The 12,770-nt window shown below is 40.5% G+C and overlaps 1 protein-coding gene across 2 annotated transcripts in view; it reads right to left on the bottom strand.

The window, feature by feature from the left end:
• Positions 1–12,453, bottom strand: part of prune2 (prune homolog 2 with BCH domain) — an 18,791-nt gene extending 6,338 nt beyond the window's left edge. Inside the window, exons 1-5 of one of the 2 annotated variants that reach the window (XM_050053608.1) lie at positions 12,265–12,453; positions 8,848–8,914; positions 8,520–8,720; positions 7,458–7,634; positions 3,684–3,786 (exon numbers count right to left, since the gene is read on the bottom strand). In XM_050053608.1, coding sequence (XP_049909565.1) covers positions 3,684–3,786; positions 7,458–7,634; positions 8,520–8,720; positions 8,848–8,902 — 536 coding nt within the window. In that variant the 5' untranslated portion in view covers positions 8,903–8,914; positions 12,265–12,453. The remainder of the gene's footprint in view (positions 1–3,683; positions 3,787–7,457; positions 7,635–8,519; positions 8,721–8,847; positions 8,915–12,264) is intronic. The other variant, XM_050053607.1, reaches the window with a different exon arrangement.
• Between the last annotated feature and the right edge of the window lie 317 nt (positions 12,454–12,770).

The raw sequence follows: 12,770 nt of genomic DNA, 5'->3' as shown, positions 1-12,770 counted from the left end.
GGACTGTGTGAAGAAATGGTTGTAATTCCTACACGGTTCATACTACATTTTTTAAAAAAGCCTTAAATGAAAGCTGAGAGTCTGCACTTTAAGCAGGTATTCATTGTTTCATTTAAAACCCATTGTGGTGGTGTACAGAGCCAAAATGACGACAACTGTATCATTGTCCAAATATTTATGGACCTGACTGTATGTCCAAAAGGTGAAATACAAGAGCAAGAAATGTAAAACTATGTTATGTGACTGTGAATGAGGAAATAGGAGACACATACTGTCTTGCTCTGTTTGAAAAACTAGCAGCATTTCTCTCCTCTGATGTCAGCTATGAGAAATTGGTACCAATGTTGCTTCATGGATGAGCTATTTTGCTTTGAATTTCTTCTTTTTTCCTCCCGTGCATCCATCTCAGCAGCTCAATCTGACTCCTACCTTTATAAAATCCAATACTCGGATTCAAACCAAAAGAAGCCGTTATCTCTTTCTCATTTCTCTCCTCAATCCCCCCCACCTTCTCTCCTTCTTCTCAGTCAGCGGGGAACTTTGTCACCTCCTTTGAAAATAACGTTGACAATATTCACAGCTAACACAGCCCTCTCTAGTCTCCTCAGTAACTCGAACTTCAATGACTTTGGACTGACTCTGACTCGCCTCTCCTTCTGATTCAATGTCATTCTCCGGCTTACAAATCAACACTGCTGATCCACTCTGTTTCGTGACTATTGTGATCATCTCCCACTGACATCAAGCTGCATAGCGTTCACCTCCCAGCTATAGTTAACTCCTCCTCGCAAGGATTCAGACCTCAAGCCATCTGGCATCGGAAAGTGCAGACACTATGGTTTACCTCCTTTCATTTCTATCCAAAACTCTCAGATATGCCAGCTTACTCAATATCTTTCACAGAACAGCCTGTGGGATCCCAACCACACTGTCCAAGCATGAAATGCAACTGTGCCAGCACCACAGTGAAGACATCAACATGGGAGTTCTCCACAAACAAGCTAGACTCTCACTTTGTTTCTATCACTTTATTTAGAGAGTTTTCATTGTGCAGAGGAGCCGTGGCTGATTTACAGAATTAAGTAGCATCCTCAACATGCTATTATAATGCATCTGAGTGGGGTCTGTATTTGTTTGCTTTGTATAATTAAAAAAGGATGACATCGTGTCTTAAAATGAAATCCTGTGGGCAGTGTTGCTTTGAGCTAAATGTGATATCAGCATGCTAACATGCTCACACTGACAAGCATGCTGATGTTTCACAGGCATATTTATCATCATTGTGTTAGCAATGCCGAAATTTTCTAATCAGCACTGAACCCAAAGTTCAGCTAAGGTTCGTGGGAATAGAATTTGTTTTGGGAGGTATTTGGATATCTGCACCATGTGAACAAGAAAAAAGTCAACATTCATGGTCCCCAGAGAATGAATCTGAAACTGGCTGAATCCAAATGTCTGCCCTCTGGACTTACAGAATGAGCCCTCGTGGACTTTAATTATATGTTTTGTGACGCATTTACTGTCGTCACGTAAAGTCTGCGAGGGCAGAGACTGCAAGCGGCTGATAGACAGCCATGGAAACGTTCAACTGTTGCTGCTGTCATATTCATATATGTCATATAAGTTGATGAACAGTGCCTACTCATCTGTTCCTGCAGAAAACAAGATATAAATCTCATATGAAGCCTTTTTGTGACTAAACAGAAATGTATTAATACATCTCTATATAAAAGGGCTACATATGTAAATAACGACAGGATTATAACTCAATAAATTGGACGTTACTTACATTAGAAACCTTTTTTTGTTGTTTATCGGCAAATTTTTTAGCCTATTACACTGCCTGATAGGCCGCAATAATAATACTTATACATATCTCTGTATCATGATGTGGTTGAATATTACCTCTGGTCTACACAACTCAAGTAGAATTTAATAAACCTAACTATCAATAACTATTTTACACACAACGTCAACGTCCGTTGCTGAGGTCTGCACCCCGAGCGGACTCTCTGGAGGTCTGCAGAAAGTCCACTTGAGGCCCCTTGTGGACTGCATGAATTGTAGCTAAGCACTCCCAGACTTCCCAGGAACGGGCCCGCAAAGTCCGCAAGTCTGCAAGTGCGGTGAAGTGTGTACATTTGGATTCAGCCACTGACATAGGTTATCCCCTGACTTCTTCGTAGCACCAACATGAAGTTCCCATTTGCGGTTTTGAGAAAAATGTCTCAATAACCCTTGGATGGATTGCCACGAAATTTCACACACACATTCATGTTCTCCGCAGGATGTATTATAATAACTATTTGTGATTGCTTAACTTTTCATGTTGTGCATCATCAGGTCAAAATTTAAATTTGGCTTTAGACCAAATATATAGGCCCTAATGTCATTGCCCTCAGCCACTTTGTGTTGAGTGCTAATTAGCAAATGTTAGCATGCTAACACGCTAAACTAAGATGGTGAACATGGTAAACATTATGCCGCCCAACACCAGCATGTTATGGTATTTAAGTTGTATGTTTAATTAGTGTAGCAGGCTGTGGTTGTGCCGCTGCCGTGGTCCTGCCTGATGCCTACTACCACTGCTATTATTATTAGTCACATATGATTATTATTGTCACATACATATACAAGCATGTATAAGTATATACATATAACATATATACTACCAAAATACTATTATTATTATCATTATAAAATTATTACTAAAATTAATGTTGTAGCTATTGTCATCACTGTTTGCTGTGTACCTACCTCTGTCTCTCTGTCAGTTCAATTCAAATAGCTTTATTGGCATGAACAAAGATATGTTAATGCCAAAGCATTACATAAAATAATAATAATGATAATAATAAATGATCAAAAGTAAAAACAAAAACAAAAAAAATGAATAGCTCAAATTAAAAAAGTGAATAAATAAATAGATACGAGTAAAAATACAAAGTAATTATATTTATGTTGTATACATCCATGCATTATATATATAGATATAGATATAGATAGATATAGATATTATATATATATATATATATATATATATAGATAATATAGATAGATAGATAGATAGATTCTCTCTCTCTCTCTCTTTCTCTCTTTCTCTCTCTCTCTCTCTCTCTTTCTCTCTCTCTGTCTCTCTGTCTCTCTCTCTCTCTCTCTCTCTCTCTCTCTCTGTCCCTCAATGTATCATTTTGTCATACGGAGCGATGTAAATTTATTATGTTGACCTGTAAACACGACATCTATTGCACGTCTGTCCGTCCTGGAAGAGGCATCCCTCTTCAGTTGCTCTTCCTGAGGTTTCTACCATTTTTTCCCCTGTTAAAGGTTTTTTTGGGGGAGGACAGAGGGATGTCGTATACCATATAGCCCCCTGACGCAAATTGTGATTTGTGATATTGAAATATATAAATAAAATTGAATTGAACTGAATTATATCAGTCATGACCAAAGTGGAGCATGTCACTCATACGAATGAGAAGCAAATGAATAACATCACTGCAAGAGCAGTAACTGCAAAACCTAAAACGTGTATAACATATTGATAGGTTAAAAGACTGGTTAAAAGTGTGTGTGTGTGTGTGTGTGTGTGTGTGTGTGTGTGTGTGTGTGTGTGTGTGTGTGTGTGTGTGTCTGTGTGTCTGTGTGTCTGTGTGTGTCTGTGTTTGCAGTGTAAAACTCACAGGAAGAGGTTCTCCATTATTTCGTGGTAGTCCTCTCTGTCGCTATCTGGCAAGAAGCAGGCAGCAAACACGATGATGGCATTCACTCCGTTGCCATAGTAGCCTTGATAAAAACACATCAAAATAAAGGTAAGAAGAGTTAACTTGACCTTGTTTTATTGTTGGCGAGAGCTTAGCCTTAATTAGCATAGTTTTCATAATTTGATTGCTCCCTTATTTTCCTCTTTTTTTTTTCCTTCAATTTATCTGCCAATCTGTGTCTTTTGTCTGGCTGTCTCTCTGTCCCATTTCCTCTCACTACTTTTCAGATTAATGCAATTTCCTTTTATTCACCGACCCATTCATCACCAGATTTGGTGTCACTCAGACAGAGGGTCTTTTATCTAAATGACAGAGCTTGTGATATTTCCAGTGACAGACGTCTCTGTTTCCATGGGATGGCTGTGTTTCACTTAAGCCCACAGCACAGTGGAGAAGAGAATGCACCACCTGATGTGGTTAGGGGTCAGATTCCCACCAATAATTGAAATATGGCCAGTGCCTACTTAAAGAACAGGCTTACCATGGTGCAAATGCATGTTCCTGGGGTTTTAGAAGGCCCTGCGGAAGGGAAAAGAGAGATGGGGCCCCCGACTGTGAAACCAATATGCCGTGACTCCATGTCAGGCCTCAGTAAAAAACCCCATTCCCCCAGCAGCCTCACTGCAGCTACAGATAGATGACAAATTAAAGGGAAAAATCCAACATTAACTGTTCAGGTCTAGATTAATTCACAAGGGTGATAGAGCCCTTGTAGTTAGAGCTCAACGACTTTGAAATGACCTGCCTGAGGAGATCAGGGCTGCAAACTCTCGTCTTTTAAATCACTTCTGAAAACCGACTTGTTTAAAACTGCCTTTAGGTGATTTTAACATCTTTATTATTGTGTGTTTTACTCTGTGTGTATTCTGTTTTTATTGCTTTAATCTTGTTTCATTTGCTTTGTCTTTTATTTGGTTTTGTAAAGCATTTTGTGACTGTGTTTTGAAAAGGCACTATATAAATAAAGTTATTATCATTATTATAATTAATAAAGGTTGGGCAGCCCATAGAAAAGCTTCAATGCCTGCTGAATAACTCTCTGGTACTCAAGTTGAGAAGTAAACAATACACTACTAATTAAAATTCCCTCATTTGGTGTTTTGTAGAGCTGAAATGATTGGTCGATTAATCAGTTTGTCATCTGACAAAAAAAACTAACGGCAAGTAATTTAATAATCAATCATTGTTTTCAAGGAAAAATGACAAAAATGTTTGCTTTCATTTGTCTTATGTGATCATAAACCGAACATCTTTGAGTTTAAGCCTCCCTGGGTTTAAGGAAATTATGATGAAATTTTTTACTATTTTCTGACATTTTTAGACTCATCAGTAAGTCAAGAAAGTTAATGGCACATTAATTGATCACAACAATTAATCGCTAGTTGCAGCCCTGGTGTTTCATTCAAATCATTTTCATATTCAACCATTCAGTGATGCCTTATGTCCTGTATGGAAGCAACTGAACCCATTTCCGCACTTATGTATTTATGTATTTCATTTAAATTTGTCACTTGTTTATACACACTAGAGAGTAGTTTTGGAAAGCAGCAGCTGCCCATCATCAAACAGACAGGATGTATTTTTGTCAAGTGGCCACTTTACCAATTTCAACTTGAATACTATTGTTCTAATGTGCAGAGGACATGTGAACATTTCCCCCGTGTTTGTGGAGAGTTCCGTCTCTGATGGCCGCTAGTTGACGTAACACTGGCTTCACTTGCATACTGTACGTATATTCATACCTCTTGTGAACATCGGTGGGATGAAATTAACAGACATAAAAATGAACATACAAATGGAAAGAACTTGAAAACTATAACATTTTCCCCAAAGGGTAGCTTGTTTGGAATTCATAATTAGATAAACGGTTATGCCCTGTTTCATTCAACAAGATAAAATAAATTCATTTTAAAATCTTGCATAACATCGGGGCGTCGGTGGATTAGTGGTTAGAGCAGGTGCCCCATGTACAAGGCTGTTGCCGCAACGGCCCGGGTTCGACTCCAGCCTGTGGCCCTTTGCTGCATGTCAAAAAACACGTGCTTAGGTTTAGGAAAAAAGAACAGGGTTTGGCTGTTGGACCCATCCACCACCACCTCCGCGCACCCCAGTCGGACTTTGGCCACCTTAATATTCGTCCTTGTCCCACTGCGTTTTCCCCTGACGCCACCGGGTGCCATTAAACTAACAACCAGCAATCGGCTGTATATCCTGCCGATGTTAAAAGATGCCATTTTTTGTTGGTTTCTGATGCCACAAGTCACTTCCCAAGCACCGGATTTCGATGGCTTTGTTGAAGCCTATCCCAGCTGTCATTGGGTGAGAGGCAGGGTACACCCTGGACAGGTTGCCAGACTATCACAAGGCTAACACATAGTGACAGACAACCATTCACACTCACATTCACACCAATGGCCAATTCAAAGTCACCATTTGACCTGTCTCCAACCTTCATGTCTTTGGACTGTGGAAGGAAGCCGGAGTACCCAGTGAAAACCAGCGCTGACACGGGGAGAACATGCAAACTCCACACAGACCCCCATCAGGAACCCTCTTGCTGTAAGGCAGCAGTGCTAACCACTACACCACAGTCCCACCATGATATTCCATATTCCATGTAATTGATATCCATCCTTTTTTAAATCTGCCTATTTCAACACTGGAATCTTTAATTGTATAAGAACGTCCATGACCTGCTGAATGTCTGTTCACAATGTTCAATTACGAGACAAAAAAACAAACATGCTGTATTTCCTCATTCTTTGGTTTGGCCCGCCTCCAAGGTAAGATGAAGCGTTTCCAAAACGCGACATCATTCTGCCATCTCGTTAGCCGAGAAGTGGCAGAAGCCAGCTCTGAAACAATAGCCGATTGTGATACAGCACCAGAGATTTGGACTTTTACAATATGCTGTTACTTCTGGAAACAGATATTCAGGCCTGCTGTACACTGAAATTCAAAACTGGAAAATGTTTACTGTACTCAAACAATAAGAATCCCTGTATTAATTCTGCTGAATAGATGCTGTCAGGACCAGACACTTTCAATCAGTCTGGTTGTTTACTTCTGTTTTTTTGTGCCAGCATCGCTGACTTGCAATTAATAGAATGAAAAACTCACTGAGTGAACACTGGGTTTTGTGGGAAGAGTATTAAAGAGGCTCACATTCTTTCAAGTCTGTCTCAAAACAACACTCACATGCCCATATGTGCATTTTAGTAGCTGTAATAATTCATCTGTCCACAAGCAATTTATTGCATTAGCTTGGACAGTTCTAGCATCTAAATAACAATAGATAAACTCATTTTTAACCTATTATGCAGTGTCTGAAGGTCTTCCTCTCAGAATGCATACAGCCCTAGTAACCTTCCTCCAAGAAAATATTCCAGCCTGTATGATGCCTGAAAGGCAAAGACCTAATGCAAAACAAGTCCACATGGTAACACTGAAGGTAATATATTACCACTTTAATCAACACGGAGCCTTCCCCCTATCCCCCTATACCCCCCTGCATACATACAAGGGAGTGTTGTTTTAAGACAGACGTTAAAAAATGAAAAACTACCCAAACTAGCAGAACAACTGTGATTGCCTGTGTTGATTTAAAGTGTTTTGAAAAATGTAAATACAGGTTTTGTTCAAGCTGGACATAACATCTGAAGTTAAGATGGTGAAAAGCTCTTGAATAGTCACCTCCGTGGGAGATGACCCTCATGTAGGGCTCAATGATCTTCATGTTAATGCGATGCTCCTGCTCCCCAATGACTACGGTCCTCCACAGCTTGCCATCTTGGCGCTCCTCCTCAGCGCTGTATGTAGGGATTGGATTGTAAGGCTCGCTTATCCCGCTCCCGTTGGCTGCATTGGGGTCTGATATGAGAAAAGACCAATATTGTGTTATAGGCACAGGTGTTACTAACATCATTACTGATGGCTCTGTGGTGTCCAAGCATCCCAGTAAGCTGATGATAGTGTGACATTTAACACGCATGTGTAACAACAGGACCCTGAACTGGAGCAGCTAAATGGAATTCAGCCATTAAAATTTTGTATTATTTACACACATGCTTTTCCCATCGTCAGTGAAAAAGAGACTTAAATTCCTGGTCAACCTTGGCGGTTCGGAGAATTATACCATAAAACATTGTAAGTTATAATATTGCTGTGATCACAAAAACAACTTAAAGGGACAGTTCACCCCAAAATCAAAAACACATATTTTTACTCTTACCTGTAGTGCTATTTATTAATCAAGATTGTTTTGGTGTGAGTTGCAGAGTGTTGGAGATATCAGCTGTAGAGATGTCGGCCTTCTCTCCAATATAATGGAACTAGATGTCACTCAGCTTGTTGTGCTCAAAGCACCAAAAAATAAATTTGAACATCAATACTCAACAGCAATGTCTCTTTTCAGGAAGCATGACCCAGTTATTCAAGATAATCCATAGACCTTGTTGTGAGCGGTTTCATGTAAGAACTATTCTCTATCCCAAATACACCCACTAGCTGTATCATCGCACAGAAAAAAAAGCATGCATCTACTCACAGACGAGAGGCACTCTGCAACTGCTGTCAACAACAACAACAACAACAGATGAATAGCTCTACAGGTAAGACAAAATATATATATATATTTTGGGGTGAACTGTCCCTTTAAAAACAATCATGATGGCAGCAAAAATAAATTTTTCAGTATGAGTTACATTATAGTTACATTAAGAATGAGATATGTTATTTGTATTGTGAATGACCTACCTTCCCAGTCCATTTCATGGTCCGTGTAGTCGAGGTAGTCCCCCTCATCAGGCGTGTCGAGGTCATCGACATTAATGTCCAGATCGTCTGGCGTCTCCCCCAAGTCATCCTCGCTCTGGTCCAGTGACAGGCTGATGCGAGGGGCAGATAGCTTTTTTCTTTGTGTGGAACCTCCTTGAAGGGGTAGAGAGGTAGGAGGGACTACAAAAACAACAGCACATAACAACAGTGATTCACTTGGATCACTGAAGTCTTTTTCAACAATTTCATAACATTTCTTTTTGAATAACTGTTGGTTTGCTTTGAATCTGAGCACTGGTTGACTCACCTGGTCTGCCTTCGCCCCCCTCAGAGTTCATTTTAGTCTCTGATGCCAGGTCCATCCCCGGGAGGACCTATGAGAAGATAATTACAGTTATTAAACAGACTCTGATGATACAACAACTAACCTGGAGAGTACCCACACTGTTGTGTAATGCATCACCTGTGATTCCTCTTCACTGAATGATTTACAACACGAACATGATTTTTGAGTGAGAAAGACAAGTTGTTAAATTAAAATTGCAACTATTGTACTTAAATATCCATTTTAAGTACTCCATATATCAGCATTTCCATATGCCACTTTACACTTGTACCCCACTTTATCTCAGAGTGAACATTTTTACATTTTTATTCCACTACATGTATGTGATAGCTTTGGTTTCAAGTTATTTTACAGATTGAGAAGTTACACAAACAGATGAATTTATAAACTATGATGCATTGTTACAGGTTACATTACCCAATGGTGTATAAATTTGTTAAATGAGTGAGTACACTTTGCTAATAATACATGCCTTTACTTGTAATGGAGTATTTTAATATTGCAGTATTGCTACTTTTACTTAAGTCGAGAATCTGAATGCTTCCTCCACCACAAAAACTACTTTCCATAATATTGTTTGGACCACAGGGTAGAGCTGGACTGATTAATCTGCCAATATTAACATACAGCAGATATTGATATGTAACTTGGTTTAAGGTGTTTTTTAAGAGACAGTGTCACCATTATATATTTTGTCCACCAGAGAGCACTAGCAAATTTACTGTGCAATGTGCCGCTTAGTATGAATCTTGATCACAATTCTTTAGAAAACAAATCTAAGAGATCCGTAGTAAAACTGCTGTTTATGTTGTGTGTTCATGCTGAATGATTACCATTGGGTATATTTATCTAACCAGATAATATCAGTATCAGCCTAAACAACCAAACAAAAAACCTGTATGTCAGGCTATACCAGGAAGCTTTACTGCAGGATTCCCTTAACATCTGCATGTGTTAAAAGGACAGTTCATCACTAAAATAAAAAACACATATTTTCCCTCTTACTTGTAGTGCTATTTATCAATCTAGATTGTTTTGATGTGAGCTACAGAGTGTTGGAGATATTAGCCATAGAGATGTCTGCCTTCTCTCCAATATAATGGAACTAGATAGCACTCAGTTTGCGGTGCTCAAAGTGTTAATCTACTCATAGACAAGAGGTTTGTGCTAAAGGGCACGAGATGGTGGGTGCTGACAAGGGGTGGAACAACACAGTTTGTAAATAGTTAGCTTTTTTTTTTTTTAGAATTCATGGGCTATCTTAACATTTTTCAACTTTAATGGACTGTAAGAAAATATATGAAAAAAGACCCTTACAAGATGTGGATTTAATTAATTCCTCTGATCTGATGTGACCATGTCATCTGGTCAGGTCAAAGTGCAAGTGTCGTGTCAGCTCATGGGACAGCTAAACCTGGGAAGAGATTTGTGATAGTAGGAGCTAATCGATAGCGTGGACAGGTGGGGAACGACCAGAATATTGTCAGGACAGTTTTGGAGCTGATTTTTAGATTTACAACATATCTTGGACACGCAGGACTTGCCTGGCAAAGCCATCGGGATGAAGTTTTATGGCAGCTAATAATGGAGCGGCAGAAAAGTAGACATAATGTTATGAGTTGCCCAGGGAATGTGAGTGGTTTCAGCAAACCACAACCATTCAAAAGGAAGTATCACAATTTTTGGCACATGCAGTCCAGAGAGGAAATGTGTCTGAGCTGAGGACTGATGGAACCACTGATGTAAGAAAGTCTGAGCAGTTTTCCTGAGTAGTAACTCCTCAACCCAACGGCCAGAGTAAATGTTCTAATTGCAGATTTCTATAAACCATGGATATGATTTGTACCTTATTATGTAGCGGATATGTTGAAATTTTAGGTTTCAACCACGCTGAAGTTAATGTGGTTATGTTTAGGCACAAAAACCCCTGGTTATGGTTAGGAACAGATCATGTTTTGGCTTAAAATACCCACTTTTGGTGGCATCACCGCAGCAGCAATTTTTTTACTGAAACAACCAGTTTTGTTTTGATGGTTTCAAACAGTGGTCTGCAGCTGGCAGCCATCTTGCCTAAGCACATGCACATATACATAGTCATGTGCGCAGACTGCTACGCAGCACCTGAAAATACGTTCCTGTGCGAATGCTTGTGCTCATGAAAGGCTCAGATGTAATCATTAATGGTGTCCTCCTCAGCTGAGGTGTAATGTTAGCTAGCTCATTGGTGCTAGGTGAGCTAGCAGTAGATGCACACTTCCTTCTGTGGGGTGACAAGGTTTGCGGGTATAGTTCAGTAGAAGGAAAATAGTTCCTACATGAAACTGCTCACAAGAAGGTCACAAGAGGGCAGACTTCTCTATGGCCAATATCTCCAACACTCAGCGACTCACACCAAAACAATCTACATTATAAAGAGAACAAGTAAGAGGCTAAATGTACGTTTTTGATTTGGGGATGAACTGTCCCTTTAACACAAGGGTGTATTGATTTTACTAATGAGATTTCCACAGTTATCAGAGAACAAGGGGAGTAAAGACAAGAGTGCTAAGGTGGTAAGGGGAGAAAGGAGGGGGAGGGATGAGGAAAATGAGAAAGATTTTCAGGTTAAAGGTCATCTTCCCCTGTGAATAATCCTTCCATTCAAAGCAGAGGAAGGGGAGGTTGCGGCGGGGGGGGGGGGGGGGGGCGGGGGGGTAGNTGAGAAAGATTTTCAGGTTAAAGGTCATCTTCCCCTGTGAATAATCCTTCCATTCAAAGCAGAGGAAGGGGAGGTTGCGGCGGGGGGGGGGGGGGGGACGGGGGGGGTAGGAACGGGGCTTGTTACATCATGACAAGCCCATTCCCCCTCCTCGCTGTCTTTTTCTAGTGCTGATTCAAATCGAATGACTGCATGCTCGCATGAGCACAGATTGGGCAGAGATGCAAATTCACAGTGAGTCACGTGTGCTCATTCGCATGAAAAAGAAACATCCTTGTTCCTCCTCTGGAGCCTCTGCCTAGAACAAGGAAGATGTGATTATATTAACAGCTGCAACAGGGAAAAAAAATGCAGGATGGTTGACTCCTGTACAGATGACATCATGCTGAATCACATGAAATATATACAGTATAAGCACACACACAGATAAAACAAACATACAATGACACACGCTCCTACGTTGCACAATAACAAAATCAGCATCAGCTGTTATGTGCACCCTCCATGGAGGATGCTGAGCTGCCTCAGATCCACTTCCACAGCACAGGACCACAGTGCTGATGACAGCAGCCCCTCCCTCACTCTCGCTTCCTGTCTGCTGGCTGTGAGAAAAAAAAATACAGGAACATATCCCTCTCTGTCTTCTTTTTATCATCACAGAATAAAAGCCATCTACTCACCAATGCTGGGGCTCGGGAATCTCTTTCCTTTTCCGTTTCAGAGCATGGATCTACTTCCAAGTTCCCTGCCTATTTCCTTTTCTCCCAGCCTCTCGATGGAGATGCTCAGCTTACAAACAGCTCACAGCTTCCACCATTTTGTGGTCACATGATCTGGGCCATTACCAAATAAGGGCGATCACCTGCTACAACAGCTCTCTGCACAGCAGCTTCCTCAGGCAGTGCAACTGAATGGAGATATAGGAGGAGTTGCGTTTGTGTGTCATTATTATCCTCGACTGGAGGGGATAAACTCTGCGTGTATGTGTAGGCGCTGTTTAGTTATTACTACCCGCGAGGAGTGTGGGACTGCTGTTAATGCCCAACAGTAGATTTGTGAGCCTGACTGTGCAGCTACAACATTTTATTAGCCCTTGGGGTAAAGGAAAAAAAGCAATAACAATCAGGAACGAGAACATTGTCAGCTTCATGCGCTGATAATATTCACACGCTTTACCACATGCTGG

The sequence above is a fragment of the Epinephelus moara genome, chromosome 9, assembly GCF_006386435.1.
Source record: "Epinephelus moara isolate mb chromosome 9, YSFRI_EMoa_1.0, whole genome shotgun sequence".
NCBI lineage: Eukaryota > Metazoa > Chordata > Actinopteri > Perciformes > Serranidae > Epinephelus > Epinephelus moara.
Note: the sequence above shows the minus strand (reverse complement) of the source record. Positions and strands in the feature narration are given on the sequence as shown.